We start from the raw sequence: 27,976 nt of genomic DNA on the forward strand, positions 1-27,976 counted from the left end.
TATCTTTTACGTAGTGCTGTCCTATCTACATATTTGTTTTCTTAGATCCTGGTTTTTTGCTTGCCTGCGCCTGTCTGAAATGGGAGAAATATCCCCCAGTGAATATTCGTTTTATTTCTTAACATTTTTCGTTGCTGATTGACTTTTGATTTGCTGTTCTAGACTTCTGGTATCTTTGAGTGATTCGTCGTAGCCGATAATCATGGAAAGCTAATCAAATGTATCTTCCATTCTTTTCTTATTTTCCCATAACTATTGTCGAATAAACCAACATTTGTTTTGAGTAGTTGATCAAGTTCGCTCTCTAGTTGAAACTAAATTGAATGAGAAATCCTAAAATAAAAAACAGAATATATGTGGGAGAACCTGCCGCTTGATTCGATCAATTGATTGGTTGACTGTTTTCTGCAATCATCATTAAAAAAAAAAAAAACCAAAAACCACTACTTAAAACCAAAAAAACTAACCCAAAAATAAACCTCGCCCTCGATCAAATCTCCATGAACCCGCCTTGACTAACCAAATCTGATCCAAAAGTGCCCAGCGTCAACTAACATCAACAACAACAACAACAACAAAACTCCAAAACAACAATCACTGCAATAATTTACCAAAATAGTAACAATAAATATTAGCAATCTGAACAGCAATAGCTGCATCTACGGCATCTGCAACAGCAACAACCAACAGTAGCCTAATTTTCCTACTAACAAACGATTTATTATTTATTTATAATTTGTATTGAAGCATAGCCAAGTTTATTGATTAATTAATTGATTCGCTCTCCCTATCAATATCTATTTCTGAACTCGACATTTTCCTTTGACTTATTTTTTCGAATTTCTTGTTGAAATCCCCAATCCAATCACAAGAACATGAGCAACCACAACCCAAGACCACCAAAACTAATTCAAGTGATTTTCGCAATTTATTCTTTATTGCAGGAAAAAGAAAAGGAGAAATTATGATTAAAATTCCTAGGCAAAAGAAAGAACACACCGTATAAAGAATAACAAGTAAAACCATTTAAATATGAGCAAAAACCAGTAACAGAAAGTAAAATGCATTAAAACATTACATTAACTAAACTTTATAAAACTAGCAAAATCGAGAATGGTAATGAAACCGAAATATGGAAAAACAGTCACAAGAGAAAAAGTTGTGTATCCCACACCCTCCTGTACCCCTGCCCCACTGTACCACTATCCCTTCCCCAGCAAAACTGCAGAACTTTGTTTAGCAAAATTGTATTTTATTAAAGAAAGATAAAACAAAAGCAAACAATTAATATTAAAAACAAAAGGAAACCGAAGTAAAGCTAAAATAATATTAAAATGGAAAGTGATAGCAGTTAAACGAACACTAATAAGAGAATATGGATAAACGATGGCAAAATAAAGGAACTTTAGCAATTAACCTTAAAGTGAAGCGTTAACTCCAAAGCAAAACAAAAAGTCGCACATGCCACTCCCTTCCCCACGCACCCTCCACCTGAACAACAGAATATAGTATTGTACATAACAAAAAAAAAAAAAAAACAACAACAATTGAGAAACGCTGAAGAAGCAGGCAATTCTTCTGTCTCTGCCTGACTCACTGTAGAAGCAAGCTAAAGCCAAGGCTCTGTCTCTCTCTTTCCTAGCAAGAGGACTCTTTATACAACTATGATTTTTTAGGTAGCCATATTTTGAGGTTAGTTTTTAGTTCAAAACGGAACTTAAAAAAAAAACAAAAAGAAATCAGATGAAGCGAAGCGGCAACAACAGCAACCACATTTGAGAGGACAGAAGATGGAGATGGAGAAACATGATGACATGGGAAAGCGATTGAAAACGACGATATTGAAAGAACTTTGTTTATTAATCTTAGTTAATATATGTATATGATATATTGACAAACTGAAGATGAACTTTTAAAACAATTAAGTAGCGCGTTATGAGTATATTTTTAAAGGATTAATACCACAACTAGTAGCTGATGACGGAAGGAAAGTAGACGAGGGACGAATCGTTGGAAGCGAGAACATTGTATATTGCATAATTTTAGGAGGAAAGGATGGAAATAAATCAGATGCGTACTGCCAAAACTTGTAAAGTTCAGTACTATTTGCTTAGCCTCATTTTTGGTAAACAAAAACTAAAAAACCAAAATCAAAACACACTAAGAACAAAAACAAAAATAAATGAAATCATAAGCTCTGTTAATTCATTTCTGTTGTTGTTAATTTCGGTTGTTTATGTATAATGTATGTGTATAAAAATCGAAATGCGAAAGAACTAAGAACTAAAGCGGTCTTCAATTCACATCTTAACTCGTAATCATATAGAAATCGTATATATATATATATATATATATGTACAAATATGTATATGTAAAAATTTGTATATCTTTTTTTTTCAGTTGATTTTCTCGTTTACGTAAACTTTTCGTTGTTGATTTTTTAGCCGCCACCAAAGCTTTAAATATTTACATAGTAAACTGTGTTCTCAGCAAAACGATGAAAATTAATGAAATAAAATTATGTTAAATGACACAAAAACAAGACGATTTGTATAGTAAACTAAATGAGCATAATAAACAGAACCCTTGATAAACAAAAAAAAACTAACAACTAAACGTTCTTGTTATATATATAAATAAAGAATATATATATATATAATTGCTATATATATAGATCACGTGTGTGTGTGTGCATGTTCGATTACATAGTTATATACATATGCGATGAAATACAAAAATAGAGGATGAAGGGAAAGGTAAATAATAGCCTAGAGAGGAGACTTTTTGGAAACCGTCGATAAATTCTCGTGCATAAGTTTTTTATTCATGTACAATTGTTGTACAGTTTTTGTGGCTTATTTGTGTATAACAACTATTAATGACAACAACTACTACTTATATTATAATTGATCTATTATGCTTAACTGTACATTAAACTGAACCCCTACTTCACCATTTCATTGTATCTCTAGACTCCTCTTTTTTATTTTTTTTAAATTTATGGGCTTGGTTCCATTCGACCGATTCCCCATCGAACTTTCTCTCTTTCGACCAAAAAACCCCCTTAGAAAACAGACATCCTTGAACCTATTTGAACTGAAAAGTAAACCCACAACAAGAAGGAGAAGACGAACAACAACAACAGCTACGATACCTATTTACTGCTATATTGTATGACGTAATGTTACCCACAACAACATGAACAACTAAACCATACACACGTAACTAACTTTAAAGCAAACCAAACCAAAATCAACTTCGGAACACTCGTCGACTATGCTATATATACAACATACTAACGAAAAAGATGCAACAAACGGAAACTATACATACTTATAAAATATATACACTTATATACAAACAACCACATACGCAGTATTGTATGTCTTTTTGTACAGAAAACAAACGACAAACTAAGCCTGACAACAAACAAATCGTGTATCCTAACTACAACTCCTCAGATAGAACATATGACTCCTCCACAGCAATCCCATTACAATTCCCATTTCCATTTCAACTTCTCCACTATCTCATTTACTGGTCATCCCCCCATCACCATCCATGGTTTACCCATCAATTGTTGCTAAACTATCGAACAATATAATCAACAAAAGCAGAATTTCTTGGCACACACTTTTGACTCTCACGCGTTAGTCGCTTCACGAGTAGAGCCGCTAAATGTGAACATCAGACGAAGCTCTAGTTAAGTTACAAGAAGGAACCTTATATATATTATATATATAACATATACATAAATAATATTAATAATTACACGTACTTTTAATTAGTCGAATAAGCCAAATGTTGAGGAAAAAAATCACAAGCCGAAACGAAAGCTAAGACTAAACATAAGCCTGAAAAACGGTTCACATCGGTTCTCCCAAAAAAATGGGGAAACCAAAAATTAGTTAAAGCTTAAATTGAAAAGTTAGGTTCAAAATTCAGGAAGGTCCTTGGGTTTTTTATTATATTTTATATTGTTTTATTTTTACGGAGTGAATATACAAGCTATAGAGCTTGGAATATTAAATCACAACTGTCTCTCTTCGAATTCCCATACAGTGCGTTTCGGAGCTGTAAAACGCTAGTTGCCCCCAAAGATAAACTATACACAATGGGAACTAACGATTTCCAGACACTTGTTATGGCATTTAAAACATTTGCAGAACCAAAACACATTGTACGCGAAATCAGAGCCAAATTTATGTTGATTCAAAAATATACTTTTTTGGGCGAATTTCACTGGCAAGTCACACATTTTGTATGAATTCCAGCTCAAAGATGGAGCTAGCTTCCGATAGAGCAGGAAATGAGGATATATGATGGTGGAGGATTCAACAGCCGGCCAGGCTGAGATTCCGGCGAAGCGAACCCGTAAAAACCTAACTTTGTTTTCCGCAGGCGCCCGGAGTAGTGTAAAAAATTGAAACTGTAGGAGACACTGTAGGAAAACAAATAATTGCCTTAGGGTTTCAGTAGAAATAAAACAAAACATTAAGAAATAATTTACCTTTTAAATCATTTCCCTTATCGGCGACTTTGAGCAAAACGTGTGACTTGGCCTTAAAATGGGGGTGTGACATCAGCCACTCCATAAACATAAACTCAGTTAGAAGAACTACGGGTAAACACTGCTCGCCATAAAAACCAGGAACCCAAAGCAGTAAAATATTCTGTAATCCAAGCTAGTAACCGAATGTCACACAAAACACACACATAGGGCGGCGAAAGCGAATGGAATCCTTCCCCGATGTGCTAGATATATAGCATATTTATAGCAGATATAGGATAGCTAACCGCATAAGCCTTTAGGGGAGCTAGAAATGAAAACCAATTAAGTGCCAGCCCCCGCCTCTCCCCTCCACAGACTTTGCCGTATGATAACCAAATAGAACTCGATACCAGTTACCAGATACCGTTACCGATACCAGAGAATTCCGGGGATGGATTCCAGTTGGTTCCGATACCGGCCTCTGCGAAAATGTCTTCAACTAGAGCAAACACAAAACTGTTTCAGAATACTAATCGATAAACTATGATTTTTAGCAATTTATATAAATTACATATATACATACATATACATAGATAATGAATTATGGAAACCGAAGCTAAAACTAGACCTAGACCTAAACCTAAACCTAAATCTAGACCGAAGAAAAATCACAAATAAGTCAACAGGGCACAGCGCTTCTTAACTATATTTATTTCGACAAGCAGAACTTTTTCTAAACCTAAACCAAACCAAGAAAATGTAAAACCAACGCTAATCTTAAAACTATAACTAACTTTTTAAACTAATATTGAAATTGAACCCAACAAAGTGTTCATTAAACTAAAACCAAAGGATTACATATATGTACGAGCATGTATATGTACTTAACGTTATACATTAAAGAAAACACAACATTTTGTATGGCTATGGCAAAAACAAATCCGAAAAAAATCCAAAAAAAAGAAACAAAAAAAAAAAACTATGAAAACAAAAAGCATAAGCAGAAGATGGTGAAAAGAACCCAACAATTTAGCTAAGTAATTAAATATAAAGAGTTTATCGAATAAATTGAGAAACAAACCAAAATGAAAACTTTAATGAAACTTTCATCAGATTTCTAACGAACTTTACGAATTTCCAATAAGAAGAAAACTGCGCTCTTTACGCCTATCTACCGAACATCTCTTTACATAGACATTATATGATATAAATATAATTATAATGGTGGAGAAAGTTGAGGGAAACTGAAACTGAACCGAGGCCGAATACTTACATAAGCATACACTTGTTTTTAGCACTAAATAAAATCTCTTGCGTTACTTTTGTTTAACAAATACTAATTAAACCAATTAAATTAATATACATACAAAACATACTATAAACATACATACTATATATACATACATTACATATATATATATATAAATAGAGTTTTATAGATCGAAAACCAAAAGAAGAGAAACCAAGAAACCCGAACCCAAATCCAAACCCAAAACCAAAACCAAACCTAAATCCTGGAATCTAAACACGCAAATCTCGTCTCATCTAACGGATGTGCTACACTAAATTAGTAACTAAACTACAACTAAAACTAAAACTAAACTATTGTTAAACCGTAAAACACACGCATACATACACACACACATAAAACATTAACTAAATATTACAACAAGAACAACAACCCAGTTAAATGTTTAAGCAAAATCAAAGAAAAGGAAAGAAAAGAAAAGAGGAATTTGCAGCCGCTGGCAGTTAGAACTTGAAAAATCTCCCAAAAAAAAGGCAGTTAGTAAATGAAATTAAATGAAATGAAAGCGAGCCGAGAAAGCTGACAAATGCAATCCACGCGAGACCGTTAGTGCAGTATGATAAACAACAAATTGTATTATATCTAAGCCCATGAAAAATTAAAACAAAAGTTAAACATAATGAGAACACGACAAAAATGTTAATTACAAGCGCTAAACAAGTAAATAGCTAAACCAAACCAAACATAAGAAGAAACCAAGGCGGCGGCTATTTATTAAAAGTGATTTATAGGGCAGAGTTGAAAACCAACTTTCAGCTAATATAGATTAATAACAAATAAAGACCGAAAAACCACAAAAAAAATATTTTAAAGCAAGCGCTTGAATTGTACATTTTTACAAGGCAACTGTACATTAAGCGCCCACGGCATTAAGTAAAAAAACAAAACAAAAAATTAAAAACCTAAAACCAAAAGAGTTGACAAGCACATAAAACAAAACAAAAAAATAAATAAAAATCAAAAAAAAAAAAAACATACGAGACAGCAACGGAGTGTGCGGCTGCCCGACACACGATAAGTTGCCTAGCCAGAACGGAAATGAGTTTATTAAATATATACATTTAAAAATTCATAAACAAAAAAAATCATGAGGAAGGAAAACCCAAAAATTCGTTGCATAATATTTAAAACGAAGGTAGTATTAAACTCGATTGCCTAATTCTAATATTAAAACCAAAAGAAAAACAAAAACTATAAAAACATTAACATTAACAGTAATAATAATAATGAAAACAAGAACAACAAAAAATGTTATTATACTTATTATACCGATTAAAATGAAAACAAAAACAGAAAAGCGACAAAAAAATGAAACAAAACAAATTAAAATAAAAATTTTATTTAGATTAAAACGTTGCACTTTCGCTGATCTACAAGCACAAAAGGAAACAAAAAGGTAAGTTGGATTTCAGGTTTTGAATATGAGGTATTTCTCAATTAGACAAATTATCCCAAGGTGTTTGAAATTTAATTTAATTAATATTTTATTAATAATATTATTTGGTTAAAATAAGTCGTTTGTATTTGAAAGTTAAAAGCGATCGTTTCTATAGCATCTATAGTCGTCGTATTTAAATTGGGTTTAATATTTAAATATGGTATATATTTGATATAGAGTTTGCCTTTATTTAAAATATTAAACGATTTTAAAACATTTTTGGAAATAGAAATTAAAGCCTGGGCGGCCTATCAGTTTACAATATAAAAGTGTAAATCTATAGTTGATTTCCAAAGGAAACAAACCTTCAGATATCACAATAACGTTTTGTTATCCATCTAAAATTATTTAAGTTTAGCAGAAGAACAGTTTGCTTAACTTTCTTTATCAGTTCAACTTAAATAATGCTATATTTGTAGCCGCATACAGTTTTTGGTCTAAACAAACTAAGCCATCGCGGGAGCAATCAGTTACCACATTTCACAAGCATAAAAAGCAGTTGCCAAGTTAAAAGAATGCCATGTCAGAGGCGGTTCAAGGTGGCTGCTCATCGCTCACTGCGGATGCGATAAGGATTGGGCCAACAGAAGATGTGTGTGCTCAGGTAGGCGGCGAAGTAAACCTGTTGTCGAGGCATCCGTCTGTTGCATAGAAAACAACTGGCTATCTGACGTCATAAATAAAGTAGGCTTATCAGTTGGTAATAATAATTTTTGCTTTATTTAAAAACGTCACTACAAAGTTGGTTGGTTGCATCATGGTTAATGGTTAATATTTGATTTAGATAACACGCATGTCCGTACTTTAAAATGCGCTACACAAATAGTTCATAGTTGGTTTCGTTTATGTATAGCTACAGATAATATATTTCTTTGTCTTTGCGTCTCGAAAAGGTACTAAAGGAATCGGCTGTCTGCGTTTCTTCCCTCTGCCAAGCGTTTTAAAGGGTTTATCCCGACAACGCCGGTTAGACCAATTACACACTTCATAGCTCAACTACAAAATACTATTACAAATAGTATATATATAGGTTTAGGTATGTATGTAAGTACATAGATGCTTAGTCGTTACATCTATGCGAGGGAGGGCTAAGATTAACATTCATAAATTATGCACAAAATAAATATTTTCAAACGGTTCGCACTTAAAGAACTAAGAAAAAACATCGCACAGCTCCCACCGTTCCTCGATGTGGACTTTGTCTCTGTGCCTAGGCATACTTTCACTCCTGTCCATTCGATTGTATTGCATTGTCGTTGGAGGTGCTTCCTGCGCAGGTGCGTGGCGCCTGCAACAGATCCGTGTACTGGAGCAGTGCTTCGCGCAGCGATCGAGAAACCTCCGGCGACGTGGTTGTGGTGCAGTCCACCAGGTATGGATACAGCCCAATTAACTGATCCCAAGCAGGCTTGTTTACTGCACGGGTGGGAAAAGAAAAATGTATTAGAAGGCATAAATGCTATTCAAGTAGAGTTCACTTTACCCTTTGATGCCGGCGCTTTTTTCATAGACACCACCAGCGTTGCAATGGCTTTGAGCACAAATGATATCTCAGACAGTCGGAATCTGAAAAACATTTTAATTAAATAAGTTAGTGAACAACAAAGTAAGTAATCTGATCTCACCTGGGCAACGGGCACTTGCCGCTCTGCCGCTCATCATCGTTGAACCGCTTGAGCACCTCTTGGAAGCGATGCAGCAGGGCGGTGACCGCCAGTCTTCCGGCAAAGTCCTTACCACCCGCTCCACCCGCAGCTCCGGCGGCCAAGAGATTGGCATTGAGGCGATTGTTGTTGGCATTGGCATGATCTTCCAGCAGCGAGAACTGCAGCAGGGTTTCGAAGCACGTCTTGGCAAAGATCTCGCGCAGTTTCCAGTCCGACTCGTAGCAGATGTTCGTGTCCGAGGCAGAGTGAATGGAGCCCTTGTTGAGCAGCACCACGATCTGCATGATGAACTGGTGCGGCATCTCGTGGGCATGGGGCAGCACCTCGTCGCGCAGCAACTCGATCACCTGACAATCGATCGTCTCGTCCAGCACGATCTCCTCCAGGCCGCGATCCTCGATGGTGCACACACTGGCCGGGAACAGAAACTTGTCCAGGGTGTCGGCCAAGTCGTCCCACAGGCTCGCAAAGTGTTGCGGCTTGGCTCGTGCCACCATGAGGCCAGTGTGCAGGACGCTGATCAGACTGGAGATGGCCAGCTTCCAAGTGCTGGACGACAGGCACTTGTACTTCATGGCCAGCGGCGTGCGCAGTGCCTTGACGATGTCGTGCAGGATCTGCTCCTGCACCACCGGATCCTTGGTGGCCGTGGTCTGGTAGAGCTTCACGCAAATACTGATTGACTTCTCCCCGAACGGTATGTAGTTCATGCTGACCACCTCAACGGAGGCATTGTTGGCATAGTGGCCCGACGACTTGGCATACTTGTGCTCCACACTCTGCTGGAATGTGGGCGGGGCACAGGCGAACTTGCTGAAGATCAACAGCTGCCGGAAAATGGCGGGAATGAGCTGGCTAATGTGGGAATCCGTCTTTGTGGCCTCCTGTGCAAATGATTATTTTATTACAATTAATACCATGATGATCCCATTTCTTTCTTGCCTTCTGTATCAGTTCCATGCAATCGAGGATGCCATCGTGCAGAGGCGTCAGCAGAGTGTCCGATACTGTGGACATGATGTAGGGCACCGCATCCGTCTGGACGGGAATACACACAGCATTCGTTAGCACCGTGCAGAATTTGTCAAAGTCAGCCGCACTAAATCTGCAAATGAAATAGCATTAAATCGCAGTCGAATAAGTTGATAAGTTAATTTTGAAAAATTTTGAAATCCCATTTGCATCATCTGAATGACTTTATTAAAATACACAAGTTAAATAATATATTAATATAATCTAATATATATTTGGATCCACTTACTTGACTTGAATATGCTGAAAGATGGCGGGGAAGATTTGGATTAGGGCGGTGAGGAAGGCCTGACTGGGAATGTAGAAGTCATCTTGAGTGTCGGCGCCATTGCTGTTTTGCTGCTGCAGTTTCGTTGTGGTCGATGTGGACATCTTGGTGCTCTCCATGCCAATGCTCAGCCAAATATTCCAGGCAATCTGAATACGAACAAGCAAATGTGAGTTGTTAGCATAGAAATAGAAAATATATCCAATAAACGAATTGTAGTAAAGCCAGGTTGGCGGAGATCGCTGCTCAGTGCCCGCACTACTCACGGTCCAGATTTCCTCGTCCTGCTCCTGGGCCGTCTGGGGATCCTTCAAAGCCCTCTCCGCTCGCTCCGTGGTATTGTGGTACATGATCTCCTGCAGCGACTTGAGGGCGGCCAGCGAGACCTCACCATTCTTGCTCAAGGCCGCATTCTGGATAAACTCCAAGATGAGAGACCAGGCCCGCTCAAAGTCACCCAGCATTTGGAGGAGCTCCCGCTTGGTGTTGAACACCCTGCAGACGCCGGACAGGGTGAGCACCTGCGTCTCTGCCCACTGCTTTTGGGCGGTGTTGCGCGAGTGATGGATGAGAATGTTGCCACTGGCGTCCACCTTCTCGTTGCTGGCCGAGCTGCTCAGGGCGCGCACGTTGTCCAGCAGCGGGAAGAGAACCTGCCAGACCAGTGCCTGCCACGTGGGCGGATTTAGTAGGCTACCGTGGGCGGAGATGGTGGAGAAGAGCGTCTGGCCGGCCGATTTACGCACCGCCGGACGCAGATCCACACACAGCTCGCCCAGCTTGGCGTACAAGCACATCCACAACTTGTCGAACTGCGGCATCTTCACGGTGCCCGGAAAGTCGGGCAGAATGGACACATCCTGCAGCTGAGTGGACATAAGCTTATCCTGGTTCTGGTTAAAGAAATCTGAAATATTCCACTGCAAACCGGAAACCTCATTTAATCACAAACATTGCTTTACTTCCATACCATCCACTTACCATAAGACCAATGGCCGTTAGGGAGATGTTCAGTTCCTGCGTCTGGGAACCAAATTTGGCCGCCGTGCTGATGCACAGGGGCAGGCATCGCCAGGGCATCACTGTGAGGAAATCGGTGATGACCAACTGCAGGCATTGGAATGCTGTGCGAATCAACGGCTCGCCATGATGCTCGTTCACCGCACCGATGATCTCGATGATGGCCGGCCAACCAAAGGAGAGAATCTCCCCGGCCGTGTTGAGGATCTGAAGGACACAGTCCAGCTGCCGTTGCCGTACATCTGCGTGCAGGACAGTGGACAGCTCGGAGAGCGGACTCAGCAGCATGGTTTGTAGTTCCTTTAAGGAAAAAATAAAGTAAATTAAAACAGCATATCTTAAGAGACAGCCAACCACACTCACCATATTCTCCTTGAGTGGTGTTTTGTGCTTGAACTGAAGTGCGGACTTAACGAGGTAGGTAATGGCCTCCACGCCCCACTCTCGCATGCGGATGTGCCGATGCTGGCACACCTCCAGCAGGTGATTGGTGAGCGGTCGCCACAGCACCTTGATCCGGGGCATGTTCACTAGGCCAGTCTCCAGCAGTTTGGCGACCGCAAAGAGTGATGGCTCCCGATTGGCGTAGGCCAGCTCCATGGCCTCGTGGGACAGCTTGCACAGCGCATCAATCAAATGATGGAGAGCCACATCGTCCAGATACTGGCTGGACTCGAAGAGTTGGCTAAGCATTTGTGACAGAACCGGCAGATCAGCCATCACGGCCGTCTGAATGCCCACATTGGTCTCCACCGCCGGCTTGGGCATGGCCTGAAGACTGCCTCCGGTGGAGGGTTTCAAGCCCAGGATCCACACCAGATGCTGCAGTGTTTGCAGCACCATGTGCCACGAGGTGCCCAGTATGCCGCCGTTGTTGTGCGCCAGGAAGAGGATCGCCCGCATGCACTGCAGATTCTTGTTGGTCAGCATCACCGGTGCCTGCATCACACTGTGTGGCAACGAGGCGGAGGGCAGGGGCGTGCCCACGGCCACTATCTGGGGTCGGAAGTCCCCCGCATCGCCGCTGCAGTTGTTGATGAACTGGCTGCTCAGATCCTGACTGCCACTGCGGTTGTGGCCTGCCACAAAAAACACCCGTAAAGTTAGTTATCATAAATATGCCTTAACAAAATTAAAATACTCACATCGTAGTTCACCATCCGGCTGCGTGGTGTTGGCAAATATGGACATGGCGTAGTGGGGCGGAAAGGAGGCACGACACATGGCCAAAATGAAGGCGTCTCGCGGCTGCAGCTGCTCCAGCATGCCGCATAGAGCAGCATAGTTTTGCATGGCCTTGAGGATGTTATCCGTGGTGGCCTCGTCAATGGACGTCTCCACCAATGGAATGAAAGCGCTGAGAAGGCCAGACCAGCTGGAGTTCACCAACTGCAGGCACAGCGGCTTGTGCTCCTCCTCCGTTATTACGGCCGTATTGTGGCTGGGATGAAGCTCTGGGGTGCGCTGTATGACGCCTCCAATCGAACGTGTTATGTCCAGGAGAATGGCATGACCCACCGAGATGCCATAGCTGTCGGGTATATTCGGAGCATCCAGCTTGTCCAGCATTTCCAAGCTGCAGGCAGACAAAATATTACAGTTTAAATAGTTTAACCAGTAATTTTTATACTTACTAAACCGCCTTGGAGACGCCAGGCGCATAGGTGGCGACCAGAGGGAGATAGGCTCCGCGGAACATGAAGCCACACTGATTGTTGCCCGACAACGCCGTCAACGAACTGGCCATTCCGTTCTGCTGACCATTCAGCATGGCCGAAGCATTGATCAGCGAATATCGCACATAGCTGCCCATGGCGGCTATCATGTCGTGCACAATGTTTGTGGCATGGTTCTTCAAGTCGTACGACTTGCAGAAGAAGGCAATCAGCGAGGAGCGCGTGACCAGCTTGTGGATGACCTCCAGGGCCAGGGCTCGCTGCCAGGCCGGCTTATCCGGATCCAAGAACTTGATGATCAGCGACAGGAAGATCTCGCACTCAGTCACCAGTATGGTGTGGTATTTCTGTATTAGTATGGCCACCAGGCGCAGCAGTCTCATGCTGATGGGGAAATATGGTTTCTCGGCCGGCACAGGAGCGTTGCCATTGCTCGGAGCCGGAAGCTGGCGGTGCTTGACGTTCGGCGAGAAGAGCTTTATGACCAAGGCACAGACTCGCTCCTTAAGCAGCAATCGAAAGTCGTTACTCTGGAAAATAGGATTTATCTGTTAATACTTTATGCAATTTGTAATTTACAATTTATAACTTATAATTATAGCGCTAGTCAGAACATTTCAATTGAAAAAGTGTCTTTAAAAAGGGGATTTTAAGTCTTTATTTTATTTCTTGAAGTTGCTAACCCTTTTTAGATAAAAAGTTAAAAATTTCATAAGACAATTGGATAAACAAAAGATATACCTAATAACCAATCATAAAAACAATAGAATTCAAATTTTCTTTAAACAAAGCAATGGATCAATAACCACTTTAATCAAAATCTAAACATGTAGCTTATTTGTTTAAGAATTTAACTCCTGACTGCAGTCTATCTATATTTTTATCGTTAAGTGCGCACAAAAAGCTATCAATCGAAGGCAAACAAACGTGAAAATCAATACAGGTCTGTATTTATGTTTACCTCGTGGAACACAGCACTGAAGTTGGTCAGCACTGCCTCGAGCAGTTCCAGGCCGAAGGTACGCGTCATCTCGGTCATGCCCACCAGCCAATAGGGCTGCTCCGCATTCACCAGCTGCACGAGGTCCTGGAATAGCAGAAACGCATCCGAGGCAAAGGTCTGTACATCCTGACCGCCGCCGCCTCCTTCCGCCTCGGCTGGCGAACCACTGGGTTGCTGCTGGTGCTGCTGCTGTTGCTGTTGCTGGATACTGGACACCGAGTCCTTCTCCAGATAGACACGCTCGAAGACCAGCGACACCAGCTGACGGATGGTGGCTCCGGCTGTATTCACAATCGTGGGATTCTTGGTGTAGTGCAGGCGGAAGCACAGAACCAGGGCCTTTGCCAAGGTGTCGCCATGCACCACCGTGTTGGTGGTCAGCAGCAGGGTCACCGTTTGCAGCACCTTCACCTCCTCAATGTTGTTCTCCATGAGCGTCCACAGTGCGTTGGTGATGTAAAGGGCGCCCTTCTGGTCCACCACCTGCTGGGTGATGAGCCGCTGCATCATGCCCAGGCAGAACTAAGGACAAGATGGATATAAGGATATAAGTTATAGACTACTACTTAACTTGATGATCTACTTCACCTTGATGATCTTCAGGTCCTTGGTCTCGCATCCCTGCACCAGGGGATAGAGTATCTGGTTGACGGTGTAGTAAACCGAGTTTTGTTGGCTGCTGCCGGCGGTGCAGAGCTTGGAAATGGCCTCCTCGCATGCCTGATTGGGAAATGGGAGATTGGAAATTGAAAACGATGGCGAATTAATGGGCGAATGTGGAAGTGTCATAAAATCAATTTCATTTGCGTTGGACTATCAATTTCATAATTGCGTAGAACAAGCACAGGTGGAACCAGAGCAAACCACCCCCTGCCGCCCACCGACCTTCCACCCAAGTGTGTGGGTGACGGTGACACACCACCACTCGGTGGATAAGTGGCCGCAATTAGAGAAAGAGAACGCAGGGCCGTGAACCACACGTCAGCAGGACTCACCTCCTTGATCTGAGGATACTTCTTCTTGGTCTCCAGCGACAGGGTCTTGAAGTCCGCCTGCAGCGCCTCCACGAACTTGTGCACGTCCTGGCCACCGCACCCGCCTCCACCCACACCCACGCCCACAAACGACATGTTCTGGCTATTTGGTTACTTGACACTCACTGCCGCGGATGCGTGCGACATTTAAGTACCGCGACCGATCCACGCATATGCTGCGCAACCACTTGGAACTCGGGGAAATGCAATAATAATGCAAGCGCACAATAAAAGCCGTGAAAATTTGTGATTCGTTTTGACAGCTGACGTACACAGTGCGCGGTGCAGTGTTGGTAATCGTTTGGGGTTGACCATGTTAACTAACATTGGCGGCGCTGCTATTAACAGCGGCCCCAACAGAGCTTAAGCACTGCGATTACGGTAAAAATATGTTTTTAGCAGTAAGTCACAAAATAAGGATAATGGGAAATCGAAAGTTTGCTAATCAGGATTTGGGCAAGGACTCCAAGGTGTCATAGGTCCTAGTTCACTTCAACTTCAAAACAGGAAAATCTAAAAAGCCAAAAGAACTCTTGGAAATCCCAAGAGAAGTATCCTCTAAAAATGATAGAACTCAAAAGTAAGTTGTCAAGTGTGCATTACATTAACTGCTAAATTTGACCGAATTTAATAAATATGACTTTTTGGGGCTTATGTCAAAACCACCTCGTAGCGCAGACGAATTCCCGGAAAAAAAGACGAAACTTATAGCCATGGCAGGTCGACTGTTGCGCTGCATCCTAATCCTAATCCTCGTCAGCTTTACTGTCATCTCGTACTTTTCAAAATCAAGAACGATGGCAAAACTTGACTTTTTTAAAACCTCAGAACCCGATTTCATTGCAACTCATATGGTGTCCAAGAATCCTGGTGCACAGGGAAAGATTCGCAGGAGACTGCCACTACGTACCTTCGCAGAAAGTATAGAAGACGCAAAGGGTAAGTTTTTTATTAAAAAAAATTAAATATATTTCAATTCTTTACTTTCAGGAAACAGTAGTAAGAGTCACACACATATACAAAATGGTTTACTTATTTCTAGCGACCGAAGCACGCATGCAGAAGCTTTATTTTCCTCAATCATAAGCAGGGGAACCAGGAAGTACAAGTCCATGAGTAAGGAAAATTAATTATATTGGTATTTTTGTTTAAAAGTTTTGTAGAAGTTAAAAGGAATTTTTTTTCCCAGATAACGACACGCTGCAGAAGGGATTTTCGAAAACGTTTCTAGATTCGAAACACATTTTAGGGAGGAAACCAATGGAATTGTTATCCATAGATACCGAAGTACCCGTCCGAATGCCTCTGGTGGGAACCATCTACGAGCATGGTCACCAGGAGAATGAAATCGATATGGAAAGGATATGTCCCCGGGGAGGAGTATTTACAAAGTTATTGATTCTGATCACCTCAGCGCTCCATCATGGGCCGGCCAGGATGTCCATCCGGCAGACGTGGATGCACTACGGGACCAGGAGGGATGTGGGCATGGCATTCGTCCTGGGACGAGGCACCAACAAGACCCTGAACAAAGCCGTCGATCGAGAGGATTTCATGTATCGCGATCTAATAAGGGGCCACTTTATAGACTCCTACAGCAATCTCACTCTGAAGACGATCTCCTTGCTGGAGTGGGTGGATCTTCACTGCCCGAGGGCAAAGTACATCCTCAAAACGGACGACGACATGTTCATCAATGTGCCCAAGCTAATGACTCTGATATCCACGCTCAAAGCCAGTCGATCAATCTACGGCCGGCGTGCTGAGAACTGGAAGCCCATTCGAAATAGGTGGTCAAAATATCACATAACCAAAGCTCAGTATGCGAAGGACAGCTTTCCCTACTTCACCACTGGACCGGCTTACCTCCTCACCGGAGACATCGTTCATGCCCTGTATATGCGATCGCTGGACACAGCCTTCCTCAAGCTGGAGGACGTCTTCACCACGGGCATCGTGGCGGGAAGTCTGAACATCCGGAGGATAAACGTACGCCAGATCGCGAACACCCGCACAAAGTTCGAGGCATGCCACATTCGCGACAGGATCTCTATCCATATGGTGCGAGCTAACGAGCAGTATGAGCTCTGGAAGATGTTGCTAGACGACACCGTCAAATGTGTTAAAAAGTGAATAGAAAACTTGTTTATTTAAGCGGGTAGTCTTCCATTGTTTTGAGGTTGAAAATCAAAATAAATCTTTATATTTATAAAAGGAGTAGATGAGAAGGGATAGATCTATCTGAGTAGTTAATGAAAGACCTAAAAGTTTAAATCTATTGATTAGTTTTAGGACAGAAATTGAACAATATTTACAATAGTTTTGCACATAATTTTTTTTAATAACATATATTAACAAAATCTCAAAATATTTACATTGCTAAACCCACAGAAACTGTAATGTGGACATTAAAAATTCTGGAAGACGTTAATAGATAAAAACCAGATCTAGAGCGCACTGGATTGCTGATAGACATAGAACTCTTCATCCTCCGACTTGGTGAGCCGCAGCTTTCCCTCCTTCTCCAGCTTGCTAAGGTGGTGATTTACGTTGTAGGCGGCGGCGGGCCAAAGGTTTTCCGGAGTCTCCTTGTAGACCACCCGCACTACGTCCATGGCCTGTAAGTTTTCATTGGGACGCTGGACAAAGAACTGCAGGATTTGCTGCTCGCGCTGGTTTCGATGGTTTATGTAGTACTCAATCTTGCCAATGGGTTCCTCAATCACATTGCCGTGGCCCGGAAAGATGCGCTGCGGCTTGATGTGCAATATCTTCTCCAGGCTCTTCATGTACTCGAACAAATCCTCGAAGACGGCGGTGCCCTCGCCCAGAATGCAGTCGCCGCTGAAGAGTGTGCCTTCGCTCATGGCCAGCACCACATGGTCGGTGGTGTGTCCGGGCGTGTGCACCACCCGCACATTCGCTCCCTCCGTGGCGAACTCCTGGTTGTGGGCCAGCGGATGGAGTTTGATGTGCGCCGGAATCTCGGGACACACATCCTGAGCATCCGTGCGCCCAAATTTGAAAACCCTACAATCCTTGTCTGCCAACTTGGTGCCCAGAATGCTCTTGACGCCGCCTACGTGGTCGTGGTGCCAGTGAGTCAACAAAATGGTGTCGATGGAGGCCTTTTCCTGCTGCAGTACGTCATTCAGGTGCTCAATGTACTGGGGCACGTCCTCGTCGCCGGTGTCGATCAGGATTCTTCTCCTCCCGCTGCCCAACAGGTAGGTGTTGGTGCCCTGGAGCGTCATGGGACTGGGATTGCACCCCAGGATCCGGATGACGGAGGAGGTGAGTCGGGTAACAGCCGGAATAAGAGCCATTTCCTCGTTCACGAAATCTAAGGCGGCAATAGTTGATGTATAACTTTGCAAAGAGTATATTGTTTAACTACTTACATAAATTAAGCAGGAAAAGTATACACTTAAGAGAGATAATAATTATTTATAATGAACTTTGCTCTTATCAAGGAAGCCGCTTTTTATACCAATACAAATCAAACAGCTGATCCCTCTGGTAGTTTGCAGTGGTGGTAAGCGTTATGCAGCTCTGTTAACTAATTTCGGGTGACCATCATCAGTAAGGAATATAAACTTTTAAAAAAAGGGATATACCCTGTATTTAAAATTAATGATAAGTTTGAAACTGGAGGATTATTTAAATATTCACATTTTTGGGCTGGGATAACTTATATTGGGATCTCGATGTTTTTCAAGAAAATGGAGCTCTAAAATTACAACATATTTTATGTTATTGTTGAACATGAATGTGTTCCCTGATTTTTTCATTGCTTAAACGTTATTGAGATTAAAATATTATCACAATTTTCAAATAAAACGAGCTTTTGAATTTTAGGGGATAGAGAGTATTTTTTAGTAAGAATTTGATTGCATTTTCGGGCTAAAAGCAATTTGACCATCTGGTAACACTGGCATTAATGTTGAGCTAATCGCGAACAAATTCGGGTTGCAAGTGGGAGTAATGGAAAAGGGGATAAAATTGGAATACGTGCGGCCGCTGTAACGCTGCAAATTGTGCAAAACTAAACCCCTAAAAGTGTCATAAAATTGCTCCATCTACCGCAGATTGCAATAATAAAAAACATTTAAAATCCGAGAGGCAACGCGAAATTAAATCAAAGTCTGTGTGCGCTGCCCACGAACAACAACAAATTGCCTGGTTTGCCAAGGTGTTTTAATGCTTATTTATTTATAAAACATGCTACGCATGACTAATGAAACGGGTTGGCGTTATTAAAAACGATTAAAACCAAAAATACTCAGATAACTACAAGAAACGCAAAAAATCCCCAAGGCACACACACACGCACGCACACTAGCACAGTTTTGTGGTGGCGCCTAGGGTCCAAAAACAACAACCACAAGAGGATAACACCAACAACAACAACGACAGCAGCAACAAGGGCAATTCATCAATTGTTAATTGTCAACAAAGGCATTATTTATTAACGTTAAATAAACACTAAAAATAAGCAGCAGGCAGGCCAGCCAGTAATTATGCTTGACCCTGGTCCAACAACAAAAGCCCCATCTCCGATTCCATCGCAAGTGGAAGAGAGACGCAGCTAAAACCACGCTGAGGAGGTAAGTTTACGCCGAAGATTGGGAGATTTCGGATGTTTCGGAGATTTCAGAGATGACTAGTAGTAGTCGTGGTAGACCTCGTCGACGCAACGATGACGATGCGTTGCCTAGGGTTTTTTTTTGTTATTTTATTAACACACAATTATGTATGTATGTTTGCTTGGGCAACCACCACCACTACCGATTAGCGCACATTTCCAAATCCCACGGCCGAACATTGCACCATTGCTTTTTCGGAGGTTTCATTAACACCAGCCAACCGCCAGATCGATCTTCCTGGTATCCCCTCAATTTATTGGTTATGGTAACTCATGATTAACCCTTCTGTGATTCGAAATCTATTATTAAACGAACATAAAAAATCAATTTAATACCCTTTAGTATTTGAATTTCTTTTTATCAGTCATAAACGCCCCATGAAACACAGAACATTCTCATTCGTGATTGTTCGGAATCCAGCATTGTCAGATCCATAAAATACTTGGCGGGCTGCAACCATTAACATTTTTATTGTGTTTATTAATAAACTCCCTTCTTATCTATGAAATGCGCCCCTTTTTAACAAAAATTCTTTGCGAATTTCAAACACTTTTTGAAACAAAAACGTTTAGATTGGTAGGCTCAGTGGTTTCCGCTCCAACAATAATCTATTCCGTAAATACTTTGTGCTTTTTTTTAGATTTCATTTATCAAAAAAGGTTTTATCCAAAAAAACTAAGGAAATATGAATTTATAGTTTAGCTTAGCAACTGTAAAAATCTCAATCTCCAAGAAGTAACAGTATCAAGTAGATGTCCAAACATTTCACTTCAGTTACTTGTAAAATTAATTGCTTTTAGAGTTTAGGCATTAATCATCAGAGTAGTTAAAAATCTAATAATTATAAAATTAATATGCGCATCTAAAGAGGATTTAAAAGACTGAAGATAAAGTCAGGTGATTACTTCTTCCCCCTTCGCTTCTATTAATATTTATTTGTGTTAATGCAATTCCAAGATGAATATCTTTCTGCTTTCATTTTTTTGGTCACATCCGAAGGTTTTGAGGGTATTCAACTTGAACCTCAAATAGCAAAAAAGTGATAATTGTTAGGACAAAGTTAAAAATGAACACAAAACTTTGGGAAACGTAGTTTTGGATTGAGGACTGAAACAAACTGATCTCAATTTTCATTAACGCGTTCCAGTGTCCAGTTGAATTTTCCTGGCCGCAACTGTGATTGATAGCGGGGCATTTCGAGATGAAGATAGTTTCGAGACGCCCGAAAACCCGTTTGCCGCCTAACCGGCGATTATCTGCGGTTCATTGTACTTATTAGCAGACTCGGAGCGGGGCCACGAAAAAATACCACCGACCGCCAGCCAGATTGGAAGTTTGGACCCCACATCCGCTCGCTGTTTGCCCCTCGCCATTATGAGCTTTTTCTTCCGAACTCGAGTTACACATCATCAAATTACGCGTTCTTGTCAAATTTCACGGCTCTTTGGCGATTTCGCACACAATTACAAAGTACTAAAATCAGTTAACTTCTGAAACATGTAGAACAATTACAGTCTGCGTTCTTTAAATTGAACAGGAAACACTTCTTGTACAATTTTAAATCGGATGGACTGAAAATTCTCTTTAATTACACAAAATCTTTAGAGATTTCAACCGGAAATGTCAAGATTGTGAGATCTGAGCAATATCAAATAATTCTGTTCATTTATGGGTTACAAATAAAGCTTTACTTTTGATAACTTTCAAACTCTTGAAAGTGAAAGAAAATACAGTTTTATTGTCAAGGAATTTTTATGTTTTTAGTGGTAATAAAATTATTTGAGGTGCTAAAAGCTGATTTAAAAAGTTGTTACTATAGAAAACGTATATATGAAAGTATATACATTTATAGTAGCAGTCTGATATGAAGCAGTTTGCGATAATTTCAATTAAAAATTTGCTTGAACGTAACGATTATAGAATGCAATTGCCCAATACACTGTCAGTGTGTCATCTCATCGCGTAGATAAGCCACACTTTCACTCTTGATGAGCAAACAAAGGGGTAACCTCTTATCAATGAGCTGCACGTCACGCTGCGGCTTCGAATAGAAATAGAACTTCGCTTATTAGCTTTAATATTGTGTGCGTCCGTTCAGCTGTACGATAAGCGCAGAAACAGCACGATATGACATTGTCGGAATTAGCCCCCCGAAAAAATTCCATTCTTTCCGGTTCGCCTCTAGAATGTTGGCCAAACCCCACCACATTGATAATGACTCTCCCCTAAAGGCGATTATACATAGTTTGCCATCGAATTTGGCTGATTACCATTCATTAGTTAAGTAAATATTTCGCTTAATTCTTTTAATTAAATTTCTGTTTTATGTCAATCTATAAAGTCTTATCAGCTTAAAAATAGAAATAATAAATTTCCTTCTTTTATGGGGTAGTAAATTTGTAGTGTTTATAATTAAAAGATAAGTGGAAATACTCAGAAATTAGTTATTGTATTATCAGCTCGAAGTTTTACGAGCAAATGCAGCGTTAACGTAGGGGTATGTGTTGCAAATAAATCGAATATTGTGTGAGTTCTTTTTGATAAATTAAATCTTTTAAATCATGTTTTGTTAAAAATAACTTAACACTTAAAAATAACACAATTTTTGATTTCATTGGGTTTTCTTTCACTCAATTGCGACTTAGACATTTCTTCACCTTCAATTAGATATGTGACGCATGATTGTTAATTGTTCCAAGCAAAAACGATTTTTAATCTTAACAAAAAAAGTAGCTCATGCTATAAGTGCAGTTATAACAAAACTTAATTGGTCAATATACGTAATTATTTCCATGTAAGCACTTACAATTAAATTAAGGCGCAAAAATAAAGTTGCAGTTTTGCCAGATTGAATGTGGGAGATATACTACTATGGTAAATATACTTATATTCCAGAATTTTATGAAAAATCTGAGAGACTTGTTTGGATAGAAACGAACAAACATACAGAATGACGGACATACTTATGCATATTGTTTCGCTTGTTGTTGGTGATCAAAAATACATAAACTTAATAATGTCAGAACTGTCTTTTTAGTGCGTTGCTAACTTCTGATTTAATTTTGGGCAAGCAAAACGGGTTAATCTGGATTTATTTGTTATTGCGCTTGTTAGATTTGCTTTATGAATTATAAGGATAACAGACATATAACTTACCTTTCCCGGCTAGACCTCATAAAGATAAGATTAGTGTTAGTAATCTGTAATAACTACCTAATCGGCAAAACAATAAACCTGCCACCGATGACGCACTGGGTGTTTTCATTGACTCTTCAAGACAGTTCGGTGCCAAATCGAAAGTTTTATTGATTTCCATAGCGAACTGTCACACCCTAGTAGTTTTATTTTGATGGCAGCCCAGTAAGGTGCTTATTAAATATTTATGGGCTTCGAAGAAAGCCCTGAAACTCCCAGATGGGATCGACAGATAAGCAATCTTATCGTCCAGCCGGTCAGGAAACAACAAGTCAAGTTGCTTTGGCGCTTCTGGTCAAGAGTCTACCCCTTGTTTGAGTTTCTGTTCTGCCTCTTCAGTCTCCAAATCGGGTCAAGTCTGCCCTGCTGTTGACTTATTTGAGCCGCATGCAAAGTGGAGACGGAGCCCAAAGCGATGTCGTGACAATTCTGGATGCTGTGCGTGCTCTCGGCCTTCGGGGAATTCATTAGCTCACGGAAACTTCCAAAGTAATTGCCAGTTCGTCATTCCCATTACCATAAAAATCAGTTAGGGTTCCGCCTCGAGTTTTTCGAAGCGAAATCGTTCATTCAAGTAGTACTTAGAATATTAAACTCTTAACTAATGCAAAGCTTTTGCAAACTTTATGACTCATAACTCGCAGGCCAAGGGAAATTAGAAAACCTATTTTAGAATGCCAAAAAATAGCTCATAATTTAAAAGTTGGAGCAAATAACCTTCCCTGCATATTTTAGAGTTTTATCACAAATACTGTAAATATTATTATGCAAGAAAAAAATAACAAAAAACGTTACCATATGTTCTAAGGTAAATGCATTGTAAGTTTGCATTTTAAAACAATTCGAAAAGTACACAAAAACGTTATCTTTTTGTGTAGGAGACTCCACCTTACTTACTCTCTACGCAAATGTTTGCATTTTTTCTCTCCATTGGAAAAAAACAAAACAGTTTAAAGGGGTTGGCTCGACTGCAAAGTACCTTTATAATAGTTGGAAATATACAAAACGTAGCAATACAAAATAGTTAAATAAAGATTGGGGGATTGTGTCGAAAAGAAACGAATCAAGTAACTATAAATTAATGTTGTTTTAAAGTTGAAAACCATTTCGCTAAGTACTTAAAATATTGTTTGTTCAACAGCCAAGGGTATTTCCCCTGGCCATTTAGGAAATAGCTCGGCAGAAATAACTTGAATCCCTCACACCGCACAATCTTTATCGAAATATACCTTCCTATTCCCATTAAGCCCAGTATGGAAGCACTTAACGAACCAGCTGAAACAGTTGTTTACTTACATTTCCGTGGTGTTTTCATTGCAGTTGCAACGCAATCGTCGCCTAGCCTGCAAGCATCCAGGGCATCGTTATCAAAATACTCACAGCTTGAAAGCGGGAACCAGCCATCAACGAAATAAATCGAAAGAAGCGAACGACGAACAAGTGGAGCGGAGTCCAGACTGAAACTGAGACTTAGACTGACTGAGATTTCCGAGATTTGGCAAGACAGCCAACAGTCAACAGCCAACAGCCAACATGGTGGCCGTGGGCAATTTACACAACACGCGCATGCTGCGCTTCCTTTTAGTCCTAATCGTGGTGATCCTTACCATTTTCATCTACGCCTCGTACTCGACAACGGGCACCCTAACCGCCAGTCATCTGCATTCGGCGGCATCGCCACCGCAACAACTAATTGGCGGTCATCCCGGTCGGCTGCCAATGGAACAGGTGCTGGTAGTCAACAACACGGACAAGGAGTATGGCTCACCAGCTGGCGTAGAAAGTGCGGCCAAAGTAGCGAGCAGCAGACAGTCGCAGCAGCAGCAGCAGCAGCAGCAGCCAGCCGAGATTCACAAGAAGCATCCGCAGCACCGGCTGCCCACCATCGATGAGGATGCTCTGCTTGACGGTGGCTCTGCCGGCGCCAGTCCCCAGGTGGGTGGCCCCGAGCAGACGCCCAATGGCATGGCGGATGAGCTGCTGCTGGAGGAGCAGCAGTATGGTCAGAGCGTTGATGGCATCACTGGTGAGTGAAAGTCCTGGCATTCTAGTGCCAATTATGCTAATGACTCGCGTCCTCTGCAGGCAACATCAACAGCAGCACGAACAACAACAATAGCAGCTCTGGCGACACGTTGGTTGTCAAACAACCGATTGCCGCCCAATCACCACAGCAGCAGCAAACGCAATCGCAGGTGCAGCCAGGGCTATCTGATGCGGAGCTCCTCATACCCACTTCCAATTTGCAGAAATTTATAGAGAATGCCGATAAGATACTGAAGAATATCACCTCAAATAGCAGCACTGGCAATGGAGTTGCAGTCCCGGCAACCGGAACAGACCCAAACTCGGGTAATTATCACTCTATATAGTTATAGCTAATATATCCTTCTTGTTTTAATTGTAACCCAAACAAGCCTACTCCACAATTCCTGTTTATTGTTGTTCTTAATGATCTGTTTATTAAGATACACACCTTTATACAACAAAAGTTAAACATTTGCACATGTTTGCACATGACCCGCTTAAGTCGCGCACCCATTTGTACTGCTCCATGGCAATGGCGAATAATATGTGACGTTCGCTAATATAGACAAGTGTCGTCTTTCATTATGGAAGCGTTGTAAACAATCGCACGTTATTTCATGCTATTGGATTACTTTCCAACAGCCGTTTATGGGCCCAAGTAGAATTCAGTTGCCTCTTTATTTGTATTTCTATTACGTTCAAACGACATTGGAAACACTAACTGTTTGCTTTTGCTTTGTAGATAAAGGCAATCAACCGGATGTGGCACAACTCAATATGGTGGATGGCCCTTTGGAGGGCCCGGAAATGGAAGCCGCAAAACAGGAGGCCGAATCCAAGGTGATCCAGGAGATCAAAGAGGCGAAGAAAGAGGCTGCAGTTCCATCACCAAAGTCCGCCCGACCACCGGTGCCCGTTGCAAAGACGACAAAGAGCAAGATCGTGGCCAAGGAGCCGCCCAATGCTCCAGTGGATCCCTCGAAGGGCGTGGCCACCGAGCAGCTCTATGAGCCGGGCCATTTGGACGAGGAAGTCGATGCGGAGCGCATTTGTCCAAGAGACGGAGAGTTCATCAAGCTACTTGTGCTCATTAGCTCGGCAATGTCTCATGATGCAGCCAGGATGTCCATTCGGCAGACGTGGATGCACTACGGCAGCAGAAGGGACGTGGGCATGGCCTTTGTCTTGGGGCGCGGGACCAATGAAACCCTGAACAAGGCGCTCACCCAGGAGAACTTCATCTACGGAGATCTGATACGGGGCAATTTCATAGACTCGTACAATAACCTCACCCTCAAGACGATCTCGACGCTGGAGTGGGCGGATCTGCACTGCCCGAAGGCCAAGTACATCCTCAAGACGGACGACGACATGTTCATCAATGTGCCCAAGCTGCTGACCTTCCTCGACAAGCATAAGGACAAGCGAACCATATACGGCCGCCTGGCCAAGAAGTGGAAGCCCATCCGCAACAAGAAGTCCAAGTATTATGTGGCTGTGGATCAGTTCGCGGCCGGGGTGTTTCCTTCCTTCACCACCGGACCTGCCTACGTGCTCACTGGAGACATTGTGCACGAGCTTTACGTACGGTCGCTGAAGACCGTGTATTTGAAGCTGGAGGACGTGTTCACCACCGGTATTGTGGCCAAGAGCCTGAATATCAAGCGGGTGCAGGCGAACGAGTTCGTCAACCGACGCATCTCGTTCAACCCGTGCAACATTCGTAACGCGATCAGCGTGCACATGATCAAGTCGAACGAACAATTCGATCTGTGGAAAAAGCTGCTGGACCAGACCACCAAGTGTAAATAGTATTTTAAGTTTAGAGTTTAGTCTGCCGGTCTGAAGTATCCAGTGTTAGAGAAGGGTGGTCTGTCGCGAAGCAGAGCAAAAATATGTAATATGTAATACGAGTAGAGAATGATTAGCAAAGGCAGCTATATAGGATTATAAAGTTAGCATAGTCTCTAAGTCCTAGAAATATCACAAATTTCGCTGTCGATCCCAGCATCTGCCTATATGCATGCGGTCCAACAGCGATTCGAGTATATTTTAAAAGATTTGTAGTTTAATTTTAGCATTCTGAATGCCATTATTTAAATGATAATTACTGAGCGATAACTGTGGTTATATCTTAACACTAAATAAATTAATGTATATCGAGTGAATCAAAAACTGTGTCTTTTTTTGGGGTTCGTAAATATTTTTATATTTTAAATCTCTGAATATTGTTAATTTTGAGGGACTTTTTATTTATGAGCTAGATAAGCCCCTAATGAGCAAAGCCGCTTTATCGGTTGTTATAGTTACGGTACCATTTTAGCATGCTTTTAGGGATCACCTTAAATAGTTTGCGCATGAAAAACTCTGAAAAATATTGGCAATAATCTACAAACAACATTCGAGCTTTTTGAAATGGAGGAGACTTTAGGAAAAGTTGTAACTATCTTGCTGCAAAGGCTTAAAGGTGAGCAAAGTTTCTTTTTATTGCCAACGCAAAAACGATATAAATTTAATAAACACAGACAAATAAAACACTTTCAATCTTTGTTTTTTGTTTATTTGGAATTACTTAATTCCATATCAACATAATATTTTTATTGAATTCAGTAAAATTTTTCAAACATTTCATTTTTCATTTTTCGTTACTCGTACATGACTTCATTTTTGGGGTTTTTCTTCAATTTTTTATGTAGCTTTTTGTTGTTGTTCTTTTTCCTTCTTGACGTAAGTTCCATTTAATATTACAGCTTATATTTTTTATATCTTTTTAATATTTATATTTTTATAGTTAAACTTAAATAATACAAAAAGCAGTGTTTGTTTTTCATCTTGTTACCCACATTTTTTAGTTTACCTGTGATTTTATGAAGAATTATTTTAAACGTTAATTAAAGCAATCTTCTTAGACTTTTTAATTTCTAAAATAGACAACAAAATCAATATTTTTTATTGTTTAACTTGTCTTCAGATTTAAGAACTTTTCGAACTAAAGTATGTTATAGTGTTTATAATTAGTTACTACTATGAATTAGAATCTGCATTTTTTACTATATTCTTCATAAACTAAATTTATTAAGCTTCTGTAAATTTCTTGTGTATTGTGGGTTGTGGTTTTAGTTAAATTATTTCATTTTAATCTATTGTGTTTGTTGGTAAATCAAAACC

The 27,976-nt window shown here is 40.9% G+C and overlaps 4 protein-coding genes across 7 annotated transcripts; 2 read left to right on the forward strand and 2 right to left on the reverse strand.

Moving 5' to 3' along the window:
* Positions 1-7,936: 7,936 nt before the first annotated feature.
* Positions 7,937-15,224, reverse strand: LOC108138866 (protein MON2 homolog). The gene is made up of 13 exons (XM_017261393.2): positions 14,901-15,224; positions 14,494-14,625; positions 13,864-14,427; positions 12,861-13,432; positions 12,372-12,802; positions 11,590-12,305; positions 11,188-11,526; positions 10,473-11,126; positions 10,168-10,355; positions 9,849-10,011; positions 8,865-9,790; positions 8,723-8,805; positions 7,937-8,655 (listed from the first exon to the last, which is right to left on the reverse strand). Exons 1-13 carry the CDS (start codon positions 15,033-15,035, stop codon positions 8,462-8,464), a joined length of 5,097 nt encoding a protein of 1,698 aa, XP_017116882.1. The 5' UTR covers positions 15,036-15,224; the 3' UTR covers positions 7,937-8,461.
* Positions 15,225-15,324: 100 nt separating this feature from the next.
* LOC108139058 (beta-1,3-galactosyltransferase 5) lies at positions 15,325-17,153 on the forward strand. Of its 3 annotated transcripts, none has more exons than XM_017261678.2 (4): positions 15,325-15,519; positions 15,613-15,878; positions 15,930-16,055; positions 16,129-17,153. In XM_017261678.2, the coding sequence occupies exons 2-4, from the start codon at positions 15,653-15,655 to the stop codon at positions 17,070-17,072; spliced, it is 1,296 nt and encodes a 431-aa protein (XP_017117167.1). In that variant the 5' UTR covers positions 15,325-15,519; positions 15,613-15,652; the 3' UTR covers positions 17,073-17,153. The 3 variants fall into 3 exon arrangements, with proteins under 3 accessions (XP_017117167.1, XP_041566090.1, XP_017117166.1); XM_041710156.1 differs by having other exon boundaries at positions 15,618-15,878; XM_017261677.2 differs by lacking the exon at positions 15,325-15,519 and having other exon boundaries at positions 15,556-15,878.
* A 103-nt stretch (positions 17,154-17,256) lies between these two features.
* Positions 17,257-18,442, reverse strand: LOC108139059 (beta-lactamase-like protein 2 homolog). Its single transcript, XM_017261680.1, has 2 exons — positions 18,341-18,442; positions 17,257-18,282 (listed from the first exon to the last, which is right to left on the reverse strand). The coding sequence occupies exon 2, from the start codon at positions 18,263-18,265 to the stop codon at positions 17,387-17,389; it is 879 nt and encodes a 292-aa protein (XP_017117169.1). The 5' UTR covers positions 18,266-18,282; positions 18,341-18,442; the 3' UTR covers positions 17,257-17,386.
* A 435-nt stretch (positions 18,443-18,877) lies between these two features.
* LOC108138953 (UDP-GlcNAc:betaGal beta-1,3-N-acetylglucosaminyltransferase 9) lies at positions 18,878-27,800 on the forward strand. 2 transcript variants are annotated; one of them, XM_017261532.2, is made up of 4 exons: positions 18,878-19,546; positions 24,101-24,806; positions 24,866-25,132; positions 25,551-27,800. In XM_017261532.2, exons 2-4 carry the CDS (start codon positions 24,314-24,316, stop codon positions 26,618-26,620), a joined length of 1,830 nt encoding a protein of 609 aa, XP_017117021.1. In that variant the 5' UTR covers positions 18,878-19,546; positions 24,101-24,313; the 3' UTR covers positions 26,621-27,800. The 2 variants fall into 2 exon arrangements, with proteins under 2 accessions (XP_017117021.1, XP_041566225.1); XM_041710291.1 differs by lacking the exon at positions 18,878-19,546 and adding an exon at positions 23,249-23,269.
* The last annotated feature ends 176 nt before the right edge of the window (positions 27,801-27,976 follow it).

This window comes from Drosophila elegans, unplaced genomic scaffold (genome assembly GCF_018152505.1).
Source record: "Drosophila elegans isolate 14027-0461.03 unplaced genomic scaffold, ASM1815250v1 contig_814, whole genome shotgun sequence".
NCBI lineage: Eukaryota > Metazoa > Arthropoda > Insecta > Diptera > Drosophilidae > Drosophila > Drosophila elegans.

Excerpts from the sequence above, each read along its gene's own strand:
- LOC108138866 (XM_017261393.2), bottom strand. The coding sequence starts at position 15,035 with ATGTCGTTTGTGGGCGTGGGTGTGGGTGGAGGCGGGTGCGGTGGCCAG. Across the intron at positions 14,428-14,493 it reads AGGACCTGAAGATCATCAAG|TTCTGCCTGGGCATGATGCA; the intron begins GTGAAGTAGATC and ends TCTTGTCCTTAG. Across the intron at positions 10,356-10,472 it reads AGGACGAGGAAATCTGGACC|ATTGCCTGGAATATTTGGCT; the intron begins GTGAGTAGTGCG and ends GTTCGTATTCAG.
- LOC108139058 (XM_017261677.2), top strand. The coding sequence starts at position 15,593 with ATGTCAAAACCACCTCGTAGCGCAGACGAATTCCCGGAAAAAAAGACG. Across the intron at positions 15,879-15,929 it reads AAGTATAGAAGACGCAAAGG|GAAACAGTAGTAAGAGTCAC; the intron begins GTAAGTTTTTTA and ends CTTTACTTTCAG. Across the intron at positions 16,056-16,128 it reads CAGGAAGTACAAGTCCATGA|ATAACGACACGCTGCAGAAG; the intron begins GTAAGGAAAATT and ends TTTTTTTCCCAG.
- LOC108139059 (XM_017261680.1), bottom strand. The coding sequence starts at position 18,265 with ATGGCTCTTATTCCGGCTGTTACCCGACTCACCTCCTCCGTCATCCGG.
- LOC108138953 (XM_017261532.2), top strand. The coding sequence starts at position 24,314 with ATGGTGGCCGTGGGCAATTTACACAACACGCGCATGCTGCGCTTCCTT. Across the intron at positions 24,807-24,865 it reads GAGCGTTGATGGCATCACTG|GCAACATCAACAGCAGCACG; the intron begins GTGAGTGAAAGT and ends CGTCCTCTGCAG. Across the intron at positions 25,133-25,550 it reads CGGAACAGACCCAAACTCGG|ATAAAGGCAATCAACCGGAT; the intron begins GTAATTATCACT and ends TTTGCTTTGTAG.